Source organism: Genypterus blacodes, unplaced genomic scaffold, assembly GCF_046128005.1.
Source record: "Genypterus blacodes isolate CSIRO-AG114 ecotype Tasmania unplaced genomic scaffold, CSIRO-AGI_Gbla_v1 ptg000030l_1, whole genome shotgun sequence".
Lineage (NCBI taxonomy): Eukaryota > Metazoa > Chordata > Actinopteri > Ophidiiformes > Ophidiidae > Genypterus > Genypterus blacodes.
In genome coordinates, this window is record NW_027466843.1 from 3,161,754 (window position 1) to 3,185,727 (window position 23,974).

Below are 23,974 nucleotides of genomic sequence, written 5' to 3' on the forward strand. Positions count from 1 at the left end.
TCATAAACAAATATGTTCAGCACTCAGCACTAAAGCAGTTATCTTGTATTGGAATTTTATCTGTCATTATTTATTTTTTTTAGATGTAATTTGTTGTTCACAGGGCAATTAAAACACACATTTAAACTAAAATGACTTTAAGACAGCAAAGGTTACATGTTTACGTTAAAGCAACAATGTTACAGTCAATAAAGCAACCAGTTTCAAACGATATTTTAATTTTACTTAAAAATGTCCAACCTGGCAACGCTGTAGCTGGAGGTCGAGCAGCCTTCAGTGCCACCCACCACAGTTTGCCATTAGCTCCATCTCAGGTACGTCAGAAGTGTTTTCATCTCCCACAAAGCGAGAGGAACACCGACTGTCCGCTCTGGGCCTCCGTCCGCAGCTTTCAGGTAAAAATTGGTATTCTTCCACATTAATGGCGCACTATTTTTCCAGCCAGACTGAATCGTCCTACAAGAACAGGACATGTCTTATAAAAGGTTAGTTTACGCTCCAAAAACGAAGGTCACTGGGCTCCTGTTCGGCTGTGACGCGCTTTAGCTCGTCACACACACATTCACGTCCTCTGTGACACACACTTCTTCCTTTTACGCGATACATTTAGCTTTCAATCCGGCGGGCCGCTTTACAAACGCGCCGTGGTCTTTCTGGCTTGCCGTAGCATGCTGCGGTTGAAAAGCTGTTGTTATGGTGACAGACTCACAAGTCGAGCAGTGGGGTTAAGGGGCGGACCTAAGGGCACAACAAACAAACAAAATACCTACAGGCGACGAGAAAATGGCTTCCTGTTTGGTCCCAGACTTCCCAGCTGTCCTGGTCGCTTTGGGTCATTTAAAGGAGCTGGACAAGGAGTTGAGAGACGAAGGACACCGGTTCGTCCCCGAGGCCAGTCTCCATTTGTCGGAGGTGGCAGCTGCTGTGTCAGAGCTGGAGGCAGCCAGGCGTGTTGCCCACGAGCAGCTAGAGGTGGAAACCATAGAGAACAGCAAGCTGAGACACCAGATCCTTAACGTCCGGGAACAAATGAGTCGAGTTATAATGGCAGATGTAGCAGCAGCCCGAGAGAACAACGCCGAGGAGATAGAGCAGCTGAGTGGGGACCTCAAGGCTGTCTCACAACGACAGGAAGACGTGGCGGAGAGGCAGGAAGTGCTTCTGCGTCAAAACGAACTTCTGGGGCCCGAGAGAGATGAGGCGAGGGCCCGGCACGAGGGGGAGGTGGCAGCTCTGAACTGTCAAATAGATCAGAAGTTTGATTTGCAGAATCAGCTGAGGAAGACGCGGGAACAGGTGGAAGAGCTGGAGTCCTGCGTGGCTGATGTCCAACAGAGGAAGTTAACAGCACAGGAGGAAGTGACGCTGCAGAGACGAGCGTTGGCCGGGAGGAAAGACGACCTGTGCAGAGAGCTGGAGCGCATCATGGAGGACGTTCAGCAGCAGATGCACGTGAACAACAGCAGGAGGAAGGAGCTGGACGCAGTTAATGTCAAGAAACGAGACGCCCAGGTCCGCCACGGGGAACTCACAGGTCACGTGGCCCAGCTGGAGAGCACTGAGAGAGGGCTAGAAGCTTCTCGGGGTCGATGTGAGGAACAGCTGGGAGAGGAGATCCAAGAGCATAGAAAACTGGAGGAACAGAGAGAAACGCTGGAGGAGGATCTGTGTGAGCTGAGGGGACGGCTCTGCAATACGGCACGACGTCTTCAAGAGGACATCGCCAGGGCGGAAGTGAAGATGGAGGAGGGTCGAACGTCACGACGCATCCGTCACGACACCTTGGCTCAAGTCTCACAGAGGTTCAAGTCTCAGCACAAAGAGGAAAATAAAGCGAGGGCGGAACACTCAGGGGTCTCCCTCCGCTTGGAGCGATCCAAAGTGCAGCTAGAGGAGCGCGTTGCCTCCATAGTCAAACACCGCAAGGAGAGGATAGAGATGGAGGAGCAGAGCAGACACCTCCAGCAAACTGACCTCATCCACAGAGGTCACTTTGAGAATCATCTCAGAGAGCTGAAGAGCCTGCTGGACGCAGAAAAGAAGACCGTCGCCCAGTTTGAAGAGGAGAAGCAGCGAATCAGTCTGCAGCTGGAGGAGGCCAGGAGGAAGCAGGAGGAACGCGAGGCCAAGATCTCCTCGGAGACCAGCAGCACCAGGAGGAGATACGAGCATCTGCAGAGAGAGGAGGCCTCGCTGCCGCAGGGTCGCTCCACCAGTGCAGCCATGGAGTCGCTCACAAGCTGTATCACTCAGTCTGAGGCAGAGTTCAGACAAACGGAGAACGAGTGCCAGCAGGAAACGCAGCGATGCACCGCCAAGACTGAGCAGGTTGTGAGGAGCAGCAATGAGAAGCAGAGGGAAGTAGAAAAGGAAGAGGAGGCGCTGAAGGAGGTGGAGGCCAAGTTTAAAGAAGAGCAATGCAACCACGAGAGGCTGCAAACGCTCACGTCTGAGCTGAGGAGCAGACAGGAGGAGCTGCAGGTGTGGATCCAGAGGCTGACGGAGGACACGAGCGCTCTGCTGCGACCAGGAGACCAGAGGAAGGCCGAGCTGCAGGCCCAGAGAGAACGCCACGCCGACCTGCTGCACCAACGAGCCTCAGAGCTCCGATCCATAGAGGTCAGCATCTACCAGAGCAGCGTGAAGCTGGAGCAGGTCAACATGGAGAACAGCAGGCTGCATCTGCAAAACACTCAGATGAAGGAGAACGTCTCCAGAGCGGAGAAGAACGAGGGGAGATACCAGCTGGAGGTTCAGCGGTTAGACGAGGACGCCGAGGCTTTATTAGGAGATTTAGAGGCGGCGTGGAGAGAGGACGTGCAGCTGATACAGCACCGACAGGCCGCTGATGGAGTCCTGTTGGCGTCCATGAATCTGCTGCTGGGCCAGCTGAAGAAGAGGAGGCGTGGCCTGGAGGATGTCGGCACACTCCTGCACACACACCTGCTGGACTTCACCAAGAGGATCGGCGGCCACCACAACTCCGTCTGCCAGCAGTGAGGAGACAATCGTGTGTGTGTCAGATACGGACCCTTACTTTGAGGGGAAATGTCACTTTTCACTACCAGTTCCACTTAGTTAATGTGAGTGATTGAGAGAGTTTGGACCTGAATCTTAGAGATAAAATACTTAAGAAATCAGATTTTTAAAGTGAATTTTCAAGTTCATCGGGACAAAAACGCCATTAAAGCACTTTGAGATACAATCAACCAAAACATGTCTTTTATTGATATGAATCTGCATATTTTTAAAGCTTTATTATTTATTGGTTTGATCGTTTTTCCCCTCAAAACATCCAAAAGTAAATCCAAGTTTTATGTGAGATTTGTGGTTTTTATGTATTTGTCTCATTTACAAAGTGTTCCCTTCATGACTTTGTGATAATAAAGGTGTGTGTTTGCGCTTCGTCTGTCTCGGCTCTTCAATGATGAAACCTGAGTGATGTAATAAACGATGTCACCATTCAAATTTAAGACACACAAGATCAAATGTAACACCTGAAACATAAAGATGGAGTTTAAAGTAGAATCAAAGCTATTTTCCAGCTGTTCCTGTGATTGAACCCAGCAGATACTAACCTCCCTCCCCCCCATCCTTTCCTCCTTTCCTCCTTTCCTCCTTTGTCTTCCTTGCAGGCGACCGCAGACGCTCCTGCACTGTGTGACATTCACCAGCAGGGGGCGGAAGTGCCCGTGTTTGTCTGCGTGACCTTCTGCAGCAGCTGTTAAGAGGGTCAAACTGTGGCCTGCTGCTGCTTCCCACACAACAATAACACACAAACACACACCCTCCCTCCCTCCCGCTCGCTCTCTCTCTGAGTCACACACTTCAAGACTCCATACAGGCACACACACGCTCGCTCACACATACAGGGGGTGAGAGACGTTCGGGGGAATAATGCAGCAGCTGCAGGAGAGGAACTGAAGAGTCGGTAGGAAAGGAGGTAAGTGTACAGATGAGCGCTCAGGCGACTTCACTCTGCTGCTCTTGTGTGTGTGTGTGTGTGTGTGTCACGAGTAAGGTTTGTGTGTGTTCTGATCATGACGTTTTATGATTCAGCTCTTATTCAAAGCAACATAGTTTACAACTTCAAACAACACCTGAGTCTCACTTTAGAACTATGACCTCACACTCACCCGTTCACACACTGATTGTGTCTCTAAGATTGTTCCTGTACAGGTTCAATGTTGAATGTCTCTCTTTTTACAGCACATGTAGACACAATATCTGCAAGCGGTGCAATTTAAAATGATCTAAAAGCCAAAGATCCTCGCAGGTCGTTCCCAGACTGAGAGACGTTTCTGCGAATTGGAGTTTAGTTTCCTTTTAACTCCAACACTTCATCTGAAGGTCAGAGGGCAAAGTTGCAATTTGATAGCACCGCTGATAACGTATACATGACATTTAGATAGGACAGAGATACACACACACACACACACACAGTTAGGGTCTTCCTCTTATTCAGCTCATTGAATGGAATTGGAGCAAAGTGTGAGATTTTTTTTTATATATAGGATTTAGTTTGGATAAGTTTGAGTTTAAATGAGGTTTAGAGCTTCATCTCTCTTCGCTCTGAGTCCAAGAGCTTTAAGACTCCAGGATGAGACAGTTGTTGATATTTTTCCCACGTGTGTAACGTCTAATGTTGTCCTATCAACAGGTTCTGTTCTGATCCAGACCCGTATCTAACCATGCATTACAGAGGATAATAATGATGTCGTTGCTTTCCAAAAAAAACACCAGCAGGAAGTGTTTGGGTTTGTCTCTGCACAGTAAACAGGCAGGAGCTCACCTCAAGTGTGTGTCCAGCTTGTTGACATATCGACGTTGAAGCTGACATGTTGACTGTGTGTGTGCATGAAGGAGAGGAATGATGCCACTTTGTTCAGTGTGTGTGTGTGTGTGTGTGTGTGTGTGAGAGAGTGAGAGTGTGTGTGTGTGTGAGTTCTCAGTGATTGGTCACACTGCGCTTGGATATGTCTGCACACACTGCAGTCACACTGTGTTGTGAAACGATCAGACACTTTGCTTTGGTAAAAGTATGACGACGACGGCTGTGTGGAAAACTACACACACTGAAGTAACGGCTGCGATGATGAATTGCCCCAGGTGTCGTTACAACACGCAAACTGAGATGGCAACACACACACACACACACATACACACACACACACACACACACACACACACACACACACACACACACTCAAACAGCGCTCTATGATTGGTGCAGAGGTTGTCGTACATGAACGGTAAATCAACACGGCTTTAAGGCCGACGCTCCGCTGTGGTGTGTGACGGTGTGTGTTTGTGAGGGCATGAGTCCCTGTCTTTGCTCAGTGTGCAACCTCCAGATAGTGATAGTGTATCTGACAGCAGTGTTGAGCACACACTCAGCATGTACACGTGAGTGGCAGATAGGAAATGAACCCTAAATAGACGGAGAGATTGTATTGTTCTGCGTTTTCTGATCCACCAGGGCCGTGACCTGTAATACTCAGAATGCCCTCATGATGTCCATACACACTCTCTCTCTCTCTCTCCCCCCTCCCACCCACTGGCTTTATAAGCATCAGCGAGGAGTTTTGACAGTCAGACGCACACACACACAATCACGGGGACAACACGTCTGCCAGACAGTAAGGCATCGGTTTGATAGCAGTCGCGTTCAGAGAAGGAGGAGAGATCTTTGAGTCGGGAGCTGAGCGGACATATCTGCTCACAGTGATGAAGACTATGGGTAAGAAGGATTTGTTTTGCTTCATCATCTGCATCTGAGAGAGAGAGGGAGAGAGAGAGAGAGAGGGAGAGAGAGAGAGCTGTCCCATTTCATGGAAGGAAATGTGTTATAATGATGAATGTTTGGGTTTAGGGTTAGAAAGAAAGGATTTGATGAAGTTACCGACATAGCTCTCACACACACACACACTCATGTTGGGGGGGACTGAGGGCTCACACCCCAGAGCGTTGGTCAGCAGTCGGCTCTCATTGTGAAACGTGATCGAAGCTGGAAGCAAAAACAAAGCAAGTTTGTTTGTTCACGTGACTCGGCCGCATGTGAGAGTTTAGAAGGCTGAAGGTCACGAGCTCAGGGAGCAGAAAACTGGAGCACACACACACACACACAACACATTTGTACACTGACCTTTCAGCTTGACGTCTTTTATTTTCAGTCCGTCTTTCCCTCCCTAAACCTGTCTAAACCCACACACATCTGCACATGCCACATACACACACACGCGCGCCTCACCATCCCTGTGTTCTTTGTTCCCAGTGTGTTCGATGGGTGGAGGGGCCACCAGGCTGTACAGTGCTCTGACACACACGGGCAGCAGTGACAGCGGCGACTCTCTGTGTCTCCATCAGGGACGCCAGCCGCCTCCACACACAAACCTGGAGCCTGCATTCTGCCAGGTGACTTTAACTTACAAATGGTAAATGTTGCTGTTTAGTTTGGGTTCATAATGGAAGCTAAGGCCCTGTGATTGGTGTGCAGGAGGAGACGGGGCCCCCCATGTGCCCCCCCGACCCTTTGGAGCTGCTGCGACAGTGTGAGGAGGCCCTCAAGGACCGACCGCCACGCCTCCACAGGAAGTTCGTTCACCCAGGAGACGGAGATGGAGACAGAGATGGAGACAGAGATGGAGACAGAGAGGGAGACAGAGATGGAGACAGAGAGGGAGACAGAGAGGGAGACAGGTCCCCCAGCAGCCCCATCAGGGTGCTGCAGTGGAACATTCTGGCTCAAGGTAGGCTGCTGGTTGACTTCACTGGTGGGTTTGTTTGTTTCGTGTCATCCAGAGAAGAAGCAGTGTGAAGTGAAGCTGAGTGAAGTCACTACAGTATCGGCTGTTGTCATTATTGTTTTGTCATCAGTTCATAAGAAGAGGGCGTTGTCATCATGTACCCGCTGGGCGCTGCTCGCTCAGTTACAGTGAAGTGCAGCTTGTGACTTACTGAGAATATCAGTCACACCCAGCCAGGAACAGCTGTCTTGCATCATCGACTCAAGGAGACTGTAGGGCGTCTGCACTCTAACAGAGGCCAATCAATGTTCACTTCACACACACGCCTCACACCACTGTAGGGGCCGCCTCTGCTTTGTTCTGTTGAGAGTTGTGTCTCATCGTTCCCTCTCCCGCTCCCTCTCCCTGTCGCAGCGCTCGGCGAGGGCGTGGACAGTTTCGTCCGGTGTCCAGCCGAGGCCCTGTGCTGGTCCCGGAGGAAGTACCTCATCTTGGAGGAAATCCTCACCTACCGACCTCACATCCTGTGTCTGCAGGAAGTAGATCACTACTACGACACCTTCCAGCCCATCCTGGCCGGCCTGGGTTACGGGAGCAACTTCTGCCCCAAGCCCTGGTCGCCGTGTTTGGATGTGGAGGGCAACAACGGCCCCGACGGCTGCGCGCTGTTCTTCGATCAGACGCGCTTCGAGTTCCTGGACAGCGCCAACATTCACCTCTCTGCCATGAGGATCCAGACCAACCAGGTGGGGGAAGCTTTTGGTTGTGTTTACGGCCCTGCAGCGGTCAGGCAGAGGAAGGCAGATTCGCACCCACAACCTTCTGACTCTGTGCCTCTTGACAGTAACCGTGCTCATCTCTCTTTCAACAGGTCTCCGTGGTGACCATGTTGCGCTGCAGAAGCACGGGCCGTTGCTTGTGCGTGGCGGTGACGCACCTGAAAGCTCGTAGCGGCTGGGAGTGGCTCCGCAGCGCTCAGGGCGCCGACCTGCTGGCTCACCTCCAGAAGCACAGCGGCGGACCGGACACGCCTCTGCTCATCTGCGGAGACTTCAACGCCGTCCCGTCTGAGGACGTGTACCGCCACTTCACCTTGTCCCCTCTGGGTTTGGACTCGGCCTATAAGAAGCTGAGCAGAGACGGTCTGACGGAGCCGGCTTACACCACGTGGAAGATCCGGCCCACGGGAGAATGCTGCACCACGCTGGATTACATCTGGTACAGCCGGGACAAACTGAGCGTGCAGGCGGTGCTGGACATTCCCACAGAGGAAGAGATCGGACCCAACAGGCTTCCGTCCTTTACCTATCCATCTGACCACCTCTCTCTGGTGTGTGACATCAGCTTTAAGGAGAAGGAGTGAGAACTTGGAGCCCCGCCCACTTCGCCTCACTACTGTGGATCAGAAGTTAAAATGGACTTCTTATTTAGTACGAATTTATGATTTGGTTTTTTTTTTTAATTAAATTTAAATTTGAGCAATCTGTTCCTGTGATATTTTGGTGACATCATTTGTTATGCTTTATTATAAAGTGCATTATGTGAGAATAATATGGGAATGTGATCATATGCAAATGATGTGTAAGCTGAAAAAGTGTGTGTGTGTGTGTGTGTGTGTGTGTGTGTGTGGTTTTTTTGAAGCCCACAGCATGTTTGCACAGCTGCTGTCACTGTGAACACACACGTTTCCCATACAGGACGTGTGTGTCGTACTGTGTGATCACGTCACACACAGGCAGTGAAAGTGTTAACGGTACTCGTCCTTTTTAAATGACTCTTTTTTTGTTCCTGAGATGTTATTGATTGTTGATTGACGCTGTAGTAAATGTGCCTCACACTGCCAGTGTACCACAGAGTGCATGACAATAAAGTGTGTGTGCACTGTTCTTGTGTGGATTCTCTGTTTCCAACCTCTTCTGCTGTACAATATGAAATGTGTGGTAATACTCAGAATGTAATGATGATGGTGTTTGTCTTCTTGAATGTTCTGCTCATTTGGAAGCTTGCTCTGCTGTCACACACATTTGGGACAGGAGTGTCTTCAATTTCTTGTGTGATCATGTCTGACTGTTCTCAGCTGCAACTGATGGGTTTGCCTGTTTGTTCAGGCGGAACGCGCGCGCGCACACACACACACACACACACACACACGGCACCTCCCCCACCGCACACTGACGACCCATTTCTGGTTCCAAAGTCCCAATAGTTACATATATAGTTAATGGTTATAGCGCCACCATCAGGTTGGTCGATGTTTTTTCAGAACACTCTAAATGGTGCAGAATGTATTTGGGCAGATTGACCCAAGGGATCCAAATTAGACATCACTTTGATTCTTTGTCAGTATTGTAATGGGTTCTTACCTGGATCGGGCCCAATCTGCCCACCACCAACCTCCATTAACCCATTAAGTAGTAGTTAACGTTCAAGGAAGAACAGAAGACATTAACTTTATACATTATAATTCCCAGTCATAATTTAAGTGAAGTTGAAGGTGAGGTATGGAATTTATCTTGCGTTAGGATCTTTAACCAACCTTTTGTTTTTGACTGCTTTGGGCCTTTTCAGCCTCTCTTGGCTGCTTAGAGTTCACGTTTCACCTTTAATTACATGAGTTTGGCTGCAGGTCGCTGTGTTTTAGGTTTTAGGCTCTGCACTGTTGACCTACTTCACTCAAACAGGAGGAGCATATTCTGTATTTGTGTTCCAACAATCACACAACTGTTCAAATATTTGTTTGTGTGCTTAATCTAATCCTTCAGCTTCTCTCGAGGTCTCAGCTGATTCTCCTCACTGGCATCAACAACGTGCAGTCTGGATCTCTTTATGGCATTTTCTTCTCTGAGAAATCGACGCCATCAACAGGCAAAAGTGAAATAAACTCCTTACTGTATAGTTTCTGTTATTATTACTACTTAGACTAGATTAGGTTGTGTATGTGTAGGACATATGTGCATTGTATAGAAAATGACAGCTGCAGGGTATTTATAACTCAGTAAAAGCTACTTTAATACACTTTGAAACAAGAGTACAACAAAATAGAATATACTTCAAATGTTGAATATACAAACAGTTCAGTCTGAACACAAACATCTCTCTCTCTCTCTCTCTCTTTAAATTTAAAAATCATTAAGGAAATGTTGGGGCAGTTACAAATCTATGCTGGCAGAGTGAGTGAGAGGAAATGTGACCTGGGGACCACCGGAGGCGTTTCTGACGTTTTACAGTCTTTTTATATAAACGAGCATGATTGACAATGATTCCCGCCATTCCGCGACATAATTAAAATAAAGTGATTCCCCCGCTCAAGGGAGACTTTTCTATGAGTTTATACATGCATGATTTGCACCGTCGTGCGATATTAAAAGAGCCGCGGCGTGCGTTCGCTGGAGAGTCGGCGTCTCTCTGCGGCCAGAAGAAGCAAACGTCGATCCGACAGTCAAACCGATGGGTAATTCATTTTTTTTGGGGTCACTGGCGGGGACAAAAACTGTGACCTGCTGTGTCCCACCAGCCTGATGGGAGAGAAGAGGGGACATCGGTTCCCTTTCAGTTTCAATAATACTGTGCTTGGTAGAAGATATCAAAACAAAAACCAGCTAACTGTTCAGACAATAACATGAAAGAAAGAAATGTTCTAAATTAAAAACCTAAGGCTGTCCTGTTAACTTGAGCTCCATAGACTGTATAGTAGATATATATATACGTATATTTACACGTCCCTTTGTCTTTCACTCGCACTCTTGGAGCTCCTCTGGCCTCCACCTTCTGTCGCTCTTGTAGCACCAACTCGGGATCTGCACAGTGATAAAAGTCAAACGAACTGCTGGTATCATGATCTCCAGAGGCAAAGGTACAAACTAAATCATTTCTACAAAAGCACAGCGCTGCGTGGCGTCTCACACTGTGTGCTCCTCACGTCTGAAAGTTCACATTTTGCTTGGGTGAAATGGTTTTGCCTGTAGTGTTTCTGCTTATTTTCATTTCATTTTGTTGTTTTTTTTTTGTATTTCGTCCATTTCGCCCAGGTTTGGAAGCCACAACTGTAGTGATCAAGGTTGGTCCCTTTTCTTCTCTGGACGATTCCCTTTAGAGTCTGTGGGATGTGTGTGTGTGTGTGTGTGTGTGTGTGTGTGTGTGTGTGTGTGTGTGTGTGTGTGTGTGTGTGTGTGTGTGTGTGTGTGTGTGTGTGTGTGTGTGTGTGTGTGTGTGTGTGTGTGTGTGTGTGTGTTCCTATGCTTGCCGGTTACGGTTTGGACGCCGTACGCAGCTGTTTTTATTACAAGTTTCCGTGAGGTTCCGTGGACGATGGGCTGAAGATTGTGGTCAGAAACAGAGAAGGTGTGAAGCGGCTTCAGGGCTGAAAACGGGAAAAGGAGTCTTTAAAGTCTCATGGACTGCTGCTGGTTCTCACGAGCAAAAACAAAAAGAAAAAGTCTTCTGTCCTGTACAAACGAACCGAGTATGAAAGAGGCAGATGAGTGCATGATGGGAGGTGGGAAGTAGAGTGTGTGTGTGTCTGTGTGTGTGTGTGTACGTGTAAACGTGTGTGTGTGCGCGTGTGCGCGTGTGCTAACGTGTGTGAACGTGTGTGAACGTGTGTGAACGTGTGTGTACGTGTGTGTACGTGTGTGTGCTTGTGTGTACTTCAGCACTCAGGATCCTCTGTCTTTACCAAATCCAGAGCGCCATCGTCCTGTTCCACTTTGATCAGCACCTCAGCCCGGCTCGTCTGGGTCGACGCCTGCACCGCCTGGAAGTGGAACGGCGCCGCCTTCAGGCTCTCCACCGTCACGCTCCTGCCGCCCGCCTGCCCTCCGATCACCAGCTCAGAGCCGTTGAAGATCCCGCTGATGATGTGGGGCTGCCGCGTCTGACCGGAGCTCGTCACCGTGACGACCCCGGAGGAGATGCTCCCCGCCTGCGACACCACCAGAGTCTGTTGCTGCGACTGCGTCGGCACCGTCAGCCTCACCACCTGCCCGCCGGGGGCCACGTTAACGGGCGCCAGGGCGCGGACGGTGAGCGGGCCCCCGAGGAGGCTGATGCCCGTCGGGGAGCCGGGCTTGCCGCCGGCGCCGGAGGTTTGGAGCTGACACTGGGCCAGCTGGTGGGCGGGGATGGTGATGATCTTGGCTAACTGGACGGTGATCTTCTCTCCGTTCTCCGCCGTGGCCGGGACCATGGTGGGGATGGTCTGGATCACAACCTGGACCAAAAAGGAAAGACGGAAGATGGAGAAAGAGTCACTAAGACGATGGAGGGCTTGACCTTGAAATGCCAGGTCTGACCTCTACACACCTTCTGCTGTGAGTTGTTGCTGCCTGGGGAGGCGTTGGTGATGAGGGCCGTGTGGCCGCCGGCTCCCGTTCCTCCCGCCTGTTGCACGGCGACTGTGGAGATTTTCTGGCCCAGTGACGTCGTCATGACTACTGGCACCTGCATGGCGACCCGCACGGTTCTGCGGACAGGAAGGAGAGTTGACATTCTGCTACGAGGTTGACTCAGAGGCCGACTGTGTCTCTGCTGACACAACAGTCGGCTCGCTCACATGCAGGCGCTGCCGTCTTACCTGGGCCCCGAGGCGGTGGGGATGATCGTGGCGTGCGAATGTGGATTCTGGCTGCCGTCGGCCGACACCGTCACTATCCTGGAGATGCCGGCCGTCAGCTGAGCTCCGCCTCCCGCCGCCGTCTTGCTGCCGGAGGCGCCGGGCGTCTGCGCTCTGTTCACGGCTCCTCTCAGGATGTTGGGCTTCTTGACGGAGGAGAAGTCGGTCGCCTGCAGCATCATGTCCAGCGGGGGCGCCACGCGCTCGTAGGCCGCGGGCGTCTCCGATGCCATCAGGTCGGCGGTGGCGGCGGGCATGTCTACCTTGTCGTCGTCGATGATGACTATGTTCTTGGGCATCTCTTTGAACTGGTAGACGAGCCGCTGACCCTCCACCTTGGCCAGGATGCCTCTCTGGTAGTAATATCTGAGGACACATGAAGGTCGAAAGTTAAGATCCCTTCAGACGTTTGCGACGCCGCTCTGTGACCACGGTTGCCTCGGCGACTCCTCACCTGAGCGCCCGTCCCATGGTCTCGTAGTTCATGTCCGGCTTGTTCTTGTGTTTGCCCCACAGCTTGGACACGGCCTTGGAGTCCACCAGTTTGAAGATGCCCTTCTCCCTCTGAGTCCACCTGATGTACCTGGGGCAGGTGTTCTTGTCCTGGAGGAGATCCAGCAGGAACTCCCACAGGTAGGTGGTGCTTCCTGCTGGGAGACAAGAGGAGAGCCGGTGTGAACATCGTCAGCACGACATACCAGAGCCAGAGTAGAGTGTGAACGCTTCAGCAGGGCTCCGGTCCTCTCAGTTACCTTTGCCTTCTCTTTGTTTCTTCTTGATGCCGACCTCGACTGAGCCATTGGAAATCGACTGATGTGACTTTGGCTTCCGTCCAGCTACAAAGAGACACACACAGGTCAGGGATGTAAATGGCGGTGAGGCTGTAGGTTTCAGGGTCGTTCACATATGAAGCCAAGAATCAAACTCTACCACTAGATGGAGCTGTTGGCTTGTGTCAGTTTGTAGGGATGATGTAACGTTGTGGCACAGAGGGACCAGATGTTTTCCATTTGTAACAAAGTTTTTTTCCCGAGCCGCCTCTAACCCACTCAAAGCGTCTCTGCAGCGCAATGAAACTGCATCAGCATGTATGTTTGTGTGACATCCACAGCTTTAAGTCTCGACCGTTACCAAGTTCACTTCACAAACAAGCGCGCAGCCATAGAGGCGTTTGTTTCTGTGTACCTCTCCTCTTCCTGACGGGCTCCTGGTCTGGCTCCGGCTCAGGCTCCTCCAGCAGAGTGACCATGTCTTCGTCCTCCTCCTCTTCCTCCTCCTCCCCGCAGAAGTCCTCTGTCGATATCTCCACCTCGGTTTCCGCCATCACGTCTGGACGCATGGCGGCGTGAAGGAAGTCGGGCGTCGCGACGCACGGGGGCACGAACGCTTCTAGAAGGGGGCGAAGGAGAGAGTTTACCTCTGTGATTACAGTGTTACCAAGGTAACGAGTCAGACCAAGATCAATAACTTAGATTTGGTATAATGTACAACTTTATTAGCTGAAGTGAGGCACAACTCAACAACAACAAAGTTCCTCTGACAGGTGAATGTGCTTTTTGTGCTTTACCACAGTCTGCCATACAAGTGAGACGTTTATGACTAACAAGATGACTGAGGTGTTGAGTGTGTGTGCTGGGCTTGTGTGTGCCTTACCTGGGCTGCGGTCTCCTCTGAGGCTAGAAGGTGAATCCATGCGGAGCAGAGCCTCTGCAGCCTCGATGGTCTTGTCAGAGCAGTGGATGCTGCTGCCGTGCACAGAGGCCTCCACTGAAAAACACATACAGACAATTACTAAGTCATTTCTATTTAAAATCACTGCTTCATTTGTTATGCTTCCTTGATTCTTGTGGGTAAACCTTGAGTTCATTTCTCTACCCCCTGGCTATAGAATCATCCTGAAAACATCTCTGCACCTCTGCCGCCACAAATAAATGCTGCACACAGCTGCAACCTCTGCGGCTCTGTAACCAAGGCAACCCCATGGCAGGAGTTGATTAAATGCTTTGAGTGGTTGTTTACAGCATCTTTCACACGTACACTGTCATTAACACAGTGAAGAAACCGACACACTACAGAACACAAAAAAAACTATTTTTGCGCCATCTAGCGACTCTTAAGGGTACTGCTGGGACAATGATCGGTCACTCTCACTGGACAGCACATCCACATTAATTCACACAACGTGCAAGCACAGACCTCACAGACACTGCCAACACAAGGAGGGAAAATATTCACTATTGTTTAACGACTTAACAAAATGACAACAAGTAATATAAGCAAAGGTCCAGGGAGGTAAACACATTACAAGGTTGTCAATGTAAACACACAGCAGCCCACCAATAACATACAGAAATGTGCAAGGTGGGCCCTAAACACCTAAATCAAACCCTCGTTTAACTTCTGATCAACAAGAAGAAGGGGCACAAAGGGAACAAAGCCGTTTGGAACAGAAATGGCACTGGGCCTTGAGGAAATGATAGCGTGGCCTATCTGGGACCCGGGGCACCTGCTGTTGTTGTCAGTCACAGGGGGGGGGGGAGCAGGAGATCCCATTACACTGTGGCCTGTCCATGTTTGGCTATCTCACTGCATAGGGGGACTATCTTTAGACTAACTTCACTAACACACACACACACACAAACACACACAGCAGAGTGTCTGCTGAGGCGTCCTTCACACCACTGCTGCAATAAATCCACCAAAAGGCATCATGATGTCACAGCTGGGCTTAAACTATAGATGCACAGACATATGTGGTGACCTTTGCCAGCAGCAGTCAAAACATTCACGGAATCACATTTGGATCTATTTAAAATTAGCAAAGGCGAAGAATTCCAGAAATAGCAACACACGTGTATTTGTACCTGCTAACGTGCTATAAAAGCTTTTCAGACACTTTTTAAATGTTCGTAATTTATATAACAGCTAAACAGTATTGTTCTGTGTCACGGCTCTAAGAGGAGCTGCGAGTCCGACAAAAAGTAGTTCTGCCTCTGATGACTTCCGTGTTTACACTCCTCATCCTTTCCCTCCAGTTCTCTTCAAAGAAGCACACAAATCCTCCTGTCACTCAACGCCGCCTCTTCTGCTATTGGCTCGCTCGCAGATTTACAGCCCGCCCCCGATAGACTCTCACCCAATCGCCGCTCACGGCCTGAAGCCGCGGGCACGCCATTGACGTAACAAGCACGTCCGTCAAAACCGCACCCCGCCTCTCGCATAAACAATGCTTCCGCCATCGAAACGGGACAAAAATACTTTAAAAATTGTGAATCAATCAAAGCTGCAAACGCCGTCGCGTAATTACCACACAGCACTCTTTAACACCAAAAAAAATAAAACTAGAATTTCATCACGGAAAACATGTTTTTTTGTTTGGTGCGATCGATTGATGCCACAACTACGAGGAAGAAAGAGTGCCAGGCCGTCCCACGCTTCAATAAGACGGCGCGGAGCAGAGAGACGGGAGATATTACAGAATATACAAAGTCCAAATATGAACACGCTAAATGTACACACGACATGTCAAAGTCACGAACGGACAGATTAGTGTTGGTATTTATGAAAGGTAACGGACTGTAGCAGAGGAGCAGTGTGTGTGTGCGGATATGAGTTAACACGTTAACTCTACAAAGGGAAGACACCGATGTCACCCACAGTGAAACAACATGAGGCGCTTCAGTCGCGTTGATATCAGACGGAATATGTGACGGCGTTAAAGAGATTGAAGCTGTTAAAAATAAACCCACATGTCCTTCCGCCTCAGACAGCGTGGCAGAGACGTACGGGAAGACAACATCTTTACACTTCCTGGTTTGCGGAGCCGATGTGCAGACCGTTATTATCAAACGTGCAGCGGTGTGGAAAAATCACTCCCGACATGCAAAACACACTTTGTGCAGGTTTGAGCGCGTACACACAGAGCGACGGGCATCTGTGGAAAGTTTGACGCGTATTGGAGCGGGTTTGCGCTCTCGTATAGCAGCAACGCCATGCAGGTTGCTACCAAGGTGATCACTTCCTGGATTGCCCTCCATTACTTCACCACACTACTTAGCGGACTGGGACGCAGCGGTCGCGGGCAAAAACAAAGGGGGTGTGGTGACATGAGCTTCCGAACCGGGATTGCTATCAAATTCCAATACGTTACCGGCTCTGATGAGTAGATCGAGCTGATTTGCGGGCCCCTCATGCAGTGAAGTCGCCATGTTCTCCATCGCTGCAAATTCACATTGACTTCTCACTCAATTGTATGGGAAGCTACTAGCTCATATCCCTCCGCCGCTAGTAGGAAATCTCCTCGAACTCAAGCGTACGTAGAGCAGCGGCAGCGCGGTATCCTTCCGCCGCTGACACAGGAAGTCCTCCCCCGCCCCGCCCTCTCTAAACTCTGCTTGCGTAAAGAACGCAGCTTAAGTGTTGTTTCTTTATTGTTAAAACAAAAAACGAGAACTCTAATCTGAAATAATAATCAAAAATAAATATTATATGAAGAATACGAATATAAATATATTTAAAGCAACTGCATGTATACAGATAGTGCTCTGATGGTTACATTCAGACTACAATGCATCAATGTATCTACCTCGATGATTGGCACCTCATGGTATCGATCATTATTAGTATGTCAGTATGTAGCTGTATGTTCATTTTCCAGCAACATTGCGGTTGAAAACTGTTGTTTAAACTGTCAACACTAAACACAGAAATGGAGCTGACTCAAGTGTAAAAAGTGAAAGGTCAGATTCTTAAATATCTTTAAAGTTTGCTCCGGAGTTAAGTGAGGTATACTGTCAGATTGTAGGCAAAATGTGGATGAGCTGCTGTGTTAAAGAAATATAGATCTGTAGTGTGTGGCTCAGCACAAGAAAAGACTAATAGCAAACTCAGACTCTTGCATTTGGGTCTAGAGCTATAAAAGAAACAACTATGAGATACATCTGACAGTATTAGAGGTTAGATTTGTTGCACGAGTTGTTCTGTTAAAGTTACATAAATACGACATTCAACAGTTCTTCTTTCTGCAATCCAATGGTTCAACTTCCTATGCTGCCAGCTATGTCACAAAATGACATGTTCTGTATTGAGATATGCAAGTTTGAAGAAGTCACTTTGAACTGACTTTCAAACACTTTGAATGAAATTGTGAGTAAATGTTGGATCCATTCACTGTTCATGAAGTAAACACAGTGCAGAAACCTCCACATGGTGGCAGTATGTGGACACACAGGCCTGCAGCTCTCTCAGACGCTCACTGAAACCTCTGACAAATAGGTCCCATAGCAGCCCGACCATAATAAACAAAGGCAACACTTTGTCTAACTGAACTAAAAGCACCAATGTTTGATCCCCTGATCCAAATCCACAGGAGCACACAGGCTCCATTTCATCCTTTTAAACTCTAAGGCACACTGCAGCATTGTTTACTGAAACCTGTCTCGACCTCGTAACCAGCAACATCAAGTATAGAGACACACAAAAGTGAATACACTTAAATACAGGAGGAACTAAGTCGTTCTTGAAACAAACTATACTACAGATACAACCAAAACAACTCTCACCGAATGTGACATCACAAGACAACTTCCTCTCTCTTCCAGATGATAAGAAACCTTAATGAGTGGGTCATGGAGGTCTACATTACGTTACGATCATTTTGGCAGACGCTTTTATCCAAAGCGACTTACATTACATTACCACCCTTTGCAGAGAGGGGAGCAATTGAGGGTTCGATGCCTTGCTCAGGGGCACCTCGGCAGGGGCTCGAACCGGCGACCCTCCGGTTCCCAAGCGGAAGCACTACCCACTGAGCCACTGCCTCCCCTAGGTTTAGCCACTATTAGAAGACACTGGTGCCAGGACCAGGTTGTGATCTGAATCCAGTATTTGAGCGCCACGCCTCTCCGACCCTGAACCAGTCAGACTGTTTCGGAAAATATGACTCCAAACCGTTCTTAAACAAATAAAGGAGAAATGTGTCTCACCTGCCTCCGGTTCTGTCTCCACCTCCTGCTCGTCGCCAACTTCCTGCATCAGGTAAGCCTCGTTATTGTACACCACCACCTGGCCCGAGAAGATTTCCTCCTCAGCCATGTTGGCGCCGGGCACCTCCTCCACTATGACTGCAGGGTATTCCTCAGTCTCCTCCGTGTCCTGCACCTCCTCGTAGGCCTCCTCGGCTTCACACTCGCCCTCCACGTCTCCTTCCGCCTCCAAATCCACCTCGCACTCTCCTTCCTGTTGGGGGGGAGGGAGGAGGAGAAGAGCAACATGGTCAAGCAAGATTCAAATGAAAGAGGAGATCACAGAGGCACGATGAAACAATGAAGGAATTATTTGAAAAAGGAGTTCCACATCATCATTTTACTTTTGTGTAGGTGTGTGTGTACAGTATGTGTTGGTGCTACCTGCTGAGGGTCCTCCTCTGCTGTAACGTACTCCACCACCGTCCCACCTGTGTCAACCAACACCACTGAGGTCATGGCTCATGCTCCTCTGGGATCAACGTACGCAGCTGATGATGAGTCACCGCCGTGCAGTGAACAACTTTGCCCCCCTGGAGAAACAAGATGTGAGGGAACACTGTTCAAGAGGAGGAAGGATGGACTGCAGTACTCACAGGCGGACAGAGTTTTGTCAGTCATCTGCTAAAGTGTTTGTTTCCCATAGAGCAGCTCAGAACGTGCTTCAGATAATGGAAGGTGCTGAGATAGATGAGAGGAAACACACCTGAGCTGCTGAATGTTTATGTACCTCTCAAATAATACTGACACTATTCCAACAACGCTTCAAAGCTCTTCCGTGTTTTTCATTCCAACTTTGTCCTGCAGGAAGTGTCTACAGTTACAGTAAGAAACACACCAACAGGACGGCCGACCATTTGCTCTCTCTCTCTCTCACACACACACACACACCTGCATGCATACGCAGAGTGTCCGGTGGAAAAGTCAGGCAGAGTGACCTGAAGCCATGGTAACAGTAACTAAAGAACCAAAAGGGTCCTCAGTTCCTGCTCCTGGCTGCTATGTGCGGCGACAATGGGAGGTAAGACAAGAGGATGGGCAGCAGGAGGTACGAGAGCAGACCACAGATACTCAACCTTACTGTTTAGCATGAAAACAACAAGACAGTAGACGGCCTAGTCATCTGTTTCATCCGCTTGGACCAATAGGTTTGGATGTGATTCACTCTCCGTTGCTTCACTAAAAGCCTTTTCCAGAACTGAAAACAAGAAATGGTTAAGGGAACTCAGAGATCCAGTAATGGGAGCAGCTAAAGCTTCCCGGCTGCGGCATAAACCCGGACAAACACACGCGGTGAAGGCATGAATGGCAGTGCAGAGATGTGCAGGAGGACTTTGAGCGAGGATCACAGATTTGTGCAAAGCTGCAAGTATAACATTCTGATCTGAATCTAATCAAAACTTGGTGCAGCAGTGAGTGTGAGTTTAGGACGTGGTGTGTGTGGAAGCACGTGCTCAGTTACAGCTGTATAATGGATGAGCTATGCTGCGTGGGCGCTCCCTCCACCTACACGGGATGAGATGGCAATCCTGCCTTCAATTATTCAGCAGCATACAGCAGACACTCATCTACAAAGCGCTGTGTTGCAGTGTGAACACACATAGGTACCGTTCACACACACGTCCAGCATCACAAGACTCCCGCTGGTATACACTGCGCCACAGGCTCACACATTAGCCAGGGAACCATAACAAACATAAAAACAGTCGTTATGCAGATCTGTAATCTGGGCTCATGTTTCCATGTCACACACACATGGCAGTGAGACGGGTTGGATTTTTCATGCACTACAACAAGCATGTGTGTATCTAATGACAGCGGAGGCGGCTGAATTCCCCATGTGGCAGTCATTCAGATCAGCCAACACACACACAGACAAACACATACACACACACACACACACACACACACACACACACACACACACACACACACACCTTGATGGAATGCAGCCATTGTTACTGGGACTCAGTTCACATTTGACAAGTCCAAATGTGCTCAGAGAGAAATGCTCTTCTAAGCTCAGTCTGAAGCTGTGTGTGTGTCAGAGCTGTGGTTGATGTTGTAATGGTGGGTTGGGTTCAAGCACAAGAACACGGACCCGCGTGTGTGTGTGTGCGTGTGTGTGTGTGTGTGTGTGTGTGCGTATGTTCTGAATCTGAATAACTGACTGAATTTTCTTTGAGCAAACGGCTTATGAGAGCTTAATAAGCCAGCACATTGCTAAAGTGAAGTTGAACAGAGAGAGAGGTTGTTCACCGAGCAAGGGGTCCCACAAGGATCACACATTTGCCAAACCAACTGTCAAACCTCCTTTGCATGAACCTAATTGTCTGTTTCCTTCGCTTGTTTAACACAGTGACCTGTTTGACTGTAGAGCGATATTCTTCCTCCTTTTTGCCTCGTTTCTTTCGTTTCCCTTCTTCCTACAAACACACACACACACACCCTCCACTTCAGAAATTGGCTGTGAACACACTTAAAAAAAAAAAAAAAAAAGGTGCAAAACACACACACTCCCACATCATCTGTTAGCGGTTGAGGCTGTTACGCAGCAGGACTTGGTGGTTTACGCCGGATCAAACGAGTATTACAGGACCTGCTTGGAAGACGAGCATGTGGCTTCCATGTCACTGCCTGGATCAAAGACTGAATTTGACTTAAAGCTACATGACTACATTTTAAACTCATTTAACTACTGTGTTTGAACATTCACATTGTACATTACAAGCAGAGGAGCGACTCATTGAAACGGTTCAAACGCAGCACTGACTGTGACCTTTGCACTCTCTATGGTCAGTTGCTAGTCACACAGTGTTGTATCTTGGAATCTTCTACGGTTAGAAGTCTAAAACGAAAATGAAACAAACAAATCTCTACAGCGGTCACATAAACATGCCTTTTTAACTTTCAATTACCAGGCGGAGAGCAGATGAGCAGCACGAGTCCATTGCAAACGGCATTCTGGCTCAAGATACAGCAGAGTCATCCTGACAGGCCAACTTTCCCTTCCGTGAGCACGTTGGAATGAAACCGGCCCAGATTTGCCTCGCCGGGTAAAACTTGAGGCGATTCAAAACGCAGGCTTGCATCTTCACTTCAAAGATCCAAGGAAAAAGAAGGGAAAGGAAGGAGAAGAGCGACGTGTTCCGGCTGTGCTCCAGCAAGAGAGAGCGTCAGGATGAATTCTACAACTCTCTCTTTGCCTGTGTCCGACTCTCTCCCGCAGATCTTCTCTCTGTCTGACATCCATCCACCCATCTCTTCTCCCTGCCATCGTGTGAGCTTTCTGCCTGCCTGCCTGCCTGCCTGCCTGCACTGGAAGGAGCCTCTCAGAGCGACTCAGCATTTCTCAGACCCTGCCCTGAGCTATGATCACATGACGAGGGTGGAAAAAAACATGAACACACTCGCTCTCTCTCTCGCTCTCTCCCTCACATGCGCGCACACACACACACACACACACAGTCACATGATCTTTCAACAACAGTGCTTTTGTTCCAAGGAACCGGGGCTGCTGGTAACGATACAACGCCCTGCCTTGTACACACAGACACAGATGACACCAACTGCAAAAGTGTGAACTCAGGATTGGCTTGACCCGCCCATCCTGTACGGACGCACACGCACGCGCCCGCACACACACGCACACACAATCCCCTGCACATTGTGCTTATAAGCCATTACCAAATCTCAGCCATATCAAGTTAGTCATTTGTAGTGGTTGGGGAAAGGCATTTCAAGCACGAAAATCCAACCCCCCCCCCCCCCCCCATGTCAGCACATACATCTGAGGTAACCCCGAGCAACATAATTAACTCGGGTTCCAGAAGCATTTTGTTATTTGTGTGTCGACCGACAAAAGATAAGAATCGCTGGAACCCTCTGCCTCTCTGGTAATGTTCATCTTGCTCTCCTGACTGAGCCGTTACTAAAGGAACTCAACCAGATTGGACGAGTGAATCTGTACACATCCCATTGTTTCCAAACCTGAATGTTTGCTTCTATAAGCAGCAGTCGACCATCCACTCACCATGGCAACCCCCTTCCCCTCTCTCTCTCTCTTTCTCTCTATCAGCTCCAATAGGAGACACCCAGACTTTACAAGCACGTCTTCATTTCAGAGTAACAGGAACTGTATGATTTGCTGGTTGACTGTCAATGATTCGCCAATACAAACAAGATGAGTCAGCACATTTATCCCACATAAACGTACAATAATCAGGCTTCTGGGGTGAGCAAGAGAGAAAGATGGAGCGCCGTGACAGTGTATCATTGTTTCATCACCATTTTCACACGCTGTTCTATGGCACCGGCTTAGATTCATGGTGTTGACTATGGAGCAACAACTAACCAACCAACCTGCAGTCCCGCAGCTCGCTCGGCGCCTGTTTAACTGACAAATGGAGGCGTGTGCTCGGTTCTTACAGGCGCTGGTGGAACGATAGCTTCACTCCGCGGGGCAGCGAACCCAGTCAATGAATTATAAGCCAGGCTATTTCATCATTTATACACGGTAGTTGCACGTTAACTAACACCGACTATTGTCTGCTAACGCGTCCATTTTAGGGAAACGCAAGCCGAATTTCTGCGAATGCGCCGCACACATAGACGCGAAAGCCTCAGTGTTTATGCTCGGGTTTGTGATTAGCGGAGCGATATTAGCTTCTAGCTTCTGACATTGACGTTACTTGGCTAACGGTAGCTAGCTAAGTTAGCTCAACAAAAACAAGCTCTCAAAGAACGTAACGCGACAACTAGTGTGGCTAATAGAAGCTAATGTCCGGTCACCTCACGTCACCTTACCGTAGAAGTCTTCTTCTTAGTCGCTGCTGAATAAAGAACTTAATTTATTGGCAACAACATGACGTTAGCAGGGCGGCTAGTGATAGTATCCACTGCATGTGTGTGTGTGTGTGTGCGAGAGAGAGAGGGAGAGACATCCACTAACCTATCTGAACCTTCCCAACGGTCCCGTTGCCTGTCAGCCTGTCAGAGTTCCGCCGCTACCGCCAACAACCACACTGGCGGTTTAATGAGGAAGAGTAGCGAGATGAGGATGATAGAGAAGCTCCCGCTGCTTCAGTGAGTGAATAAAGGCGCACAGTGCAGAGCGATCCGGGTTGTCAGTTGTAACTCCGTTCGTTGTGACAGATGCCACCCGTGACGTCATGCCGTAGAGTAAACAGTGTATTGTCTATTTTATTGTTGCTCTCTTTCTTTGTTTTTTCTCTGTTTTTCAGCCAGCTGACTGTATACTTACTTTCCTCTGACTTGAAACAAGTCACAAATCATCAAAAACTACAAAAAGATATAATCCTCAAGTTTAGCTGTCTGGCGGAATAAAGGCTGTTTGTCTCCACCTAGTGGTCCCTGTCTAACAGTGTTTTGACGTAATACGTAAACATACGACCATGTTGATCAAAATCGACTACGCAGAGCAAAACCGTTTATGTGCCATTTTATTTAAGCCATGCCAGTGTCTGATCAATGACCCATGAATAAAGAAACACTAATTTTATGGCCTGTATATAAAGTATTCATATTTTTTAAGTGAACCAATTGATTTATTGTTTGCGTTATCCAATATGAAC

The 23,974-nt window shown here is 48.8% G+C and overlaps 3 protein-coding genes across 10 annotated transcripts; 2 read left to right on the forward strand and 1 right to left on the reverse strand.

Annotated features, from left to right (window-relative positions):
- Positions 1-300: 300 nt before the first annotated feature.
- On the forward strand, positions 301-8,632 carry noctb (nocturnin b). Of its 2 annotated transcripts, XM_076145503.1 has the most exons (6): positions 301-395; positions 3,636-3,943; positions 6,275-6,414; positions 6,497-6,749; positions 7,161-7,492; positions 7,618-8,632. In XM_076145503.1, exons 3-6 carry the CDS (start codon positions 6,283-6,285, stop codon positions 8,107-8,109), a joined length of 1,209 nt encoding a protein of 402 aa, XP_076001618.1. In that variant the 5' UTR covers positions 301-395; positions 3,636-3,943; positions 6,275-6,282; the 3' UTR covers positions 8,110-8,632. The 2 variants fall into 2 exon arrangements, with proteins under 2 accessions (XP_076001618.1, XP_076001617.1); XM_076145502.1 differs by lacking the exons at positions 301-395; positions 3,636-3,943 and adding an exon at positions 5,213-5,740.
- ccdc175 (coiled-coil domain containing 175) lies at positions 784-3,187 on the forward strand. The gene has a single exon (XM_076145660.1). The coding sequence runs from the start codon at positions 784-786 to the stop codon at positions 2,998-3,000; it is 2,217 nt and encodes a 738-aa protein (XP_076001775.1). The 3' UTR covers positions 3,001-3,187.
- Positions 8,633-10,223: 1,591 nt separating the features above from the next.
- On the reverse strand, positions 10,224-23,612 carry LOC142994630 (ETS-related transcription factor Elf-2-like). 7 transcript variants are annotated; one of them, XM_076145400.1, is made up of 10 exons: positions 23,332-23,612; positions 18,765-18,913; positions 18,342-18,594; positions 14,011-14,124; positions 13,543-13,746; positions 13,110-13,193; positions 12,812-13,004; positions 12,319-12,723; positions 12,048-12,207; positions 10,224-11,955 (listed from the first exon to the last, which is right to left on the reverse strand). In XM_076145400.1, the coding sequence occupies exons 2-10, from the start codon at positions 18,837-18,839 to the stop codon at positions 11,395-11,397; spliced, it is 2,049 nt and encodes a 682-aa protein (XP_076001515.1). In that variant the 5' UTR covers positions 18,840-18,913; positions 23,332-23,612; the 3' UTR covers positions 10,224-11,394. The 7 variants fall into 7 exon arrangements, with proteins under 7 accessions (XP_076001515.1, XP_076001512.1, XP_076001513.1 ...); XM_076145397.1 differs by having other exon boundaries at positions 12,812-13,007; positions 23,332-23,608; XM_076145398.1 differs by lacking the exon at positions 23,332-23,612 and adding an exon at positions 23,187-23,305 and having other exon boundaries at positions 12,812-13,007.
- Between the last annotated feature and the right edge of the window lie 362 nt (positions 23,613-23,974).

What these genes read in the sequence shown, in the direction of transcription:
- ccdc175 (XM_076145660.1), top strand. Translation starts at nt 784, where the DNA reads ATGGCTTCCTGTTTGGTCCCAGACTTCCCAGCTGTCCTGGTCGCTTTG.
- noctb (XM_076145502.1), top strand. An exon ending in TGGAGCCTGCATTCTGCCAG is followed by an intron (nt 6,415 to 6,496) that starts GTGACTTTAACT and finishes ATTGGTGTGCAG; the next exon opens with GAGGAGACGGGGCCCCCCAT. An exon ending in GTGGAACATTCTGGCTCAAG is followed by an intron (nt 6,750 to 7,160) that starts GTAGGCTGCTGG and finishes TCCCTGTCGCAG; the next exon opens with CGCTCGGCGAGGGCGTGGAC.
- LOC142994630 (XM_076145397.1), bottom strand. Translation starts at nt 18,839, where the DNA reads ATGACCTCAGTGGTGTTGGTTGACACAGGTGGGACGGTGGTGGAGTAC. An exon ending in CAGAGGAGGACCCTCAGCAG is followed by an intron (nt 18,595 to 18,764) that starts GTAGCACCAACA and finishes CCCCCCCAACAG; the next exon opens with GAAGGAGAGTGCGAGGTGGA. An exon ending in CCCACCGCCTCGGGGCCCAG is followed by an intron (nt 12,208 to 12,318) that starts GTAAGACGGCAG and finishes TCCTGTCCGCAG; the next exon opens with AACCGTGCGGGTCGCCATGC.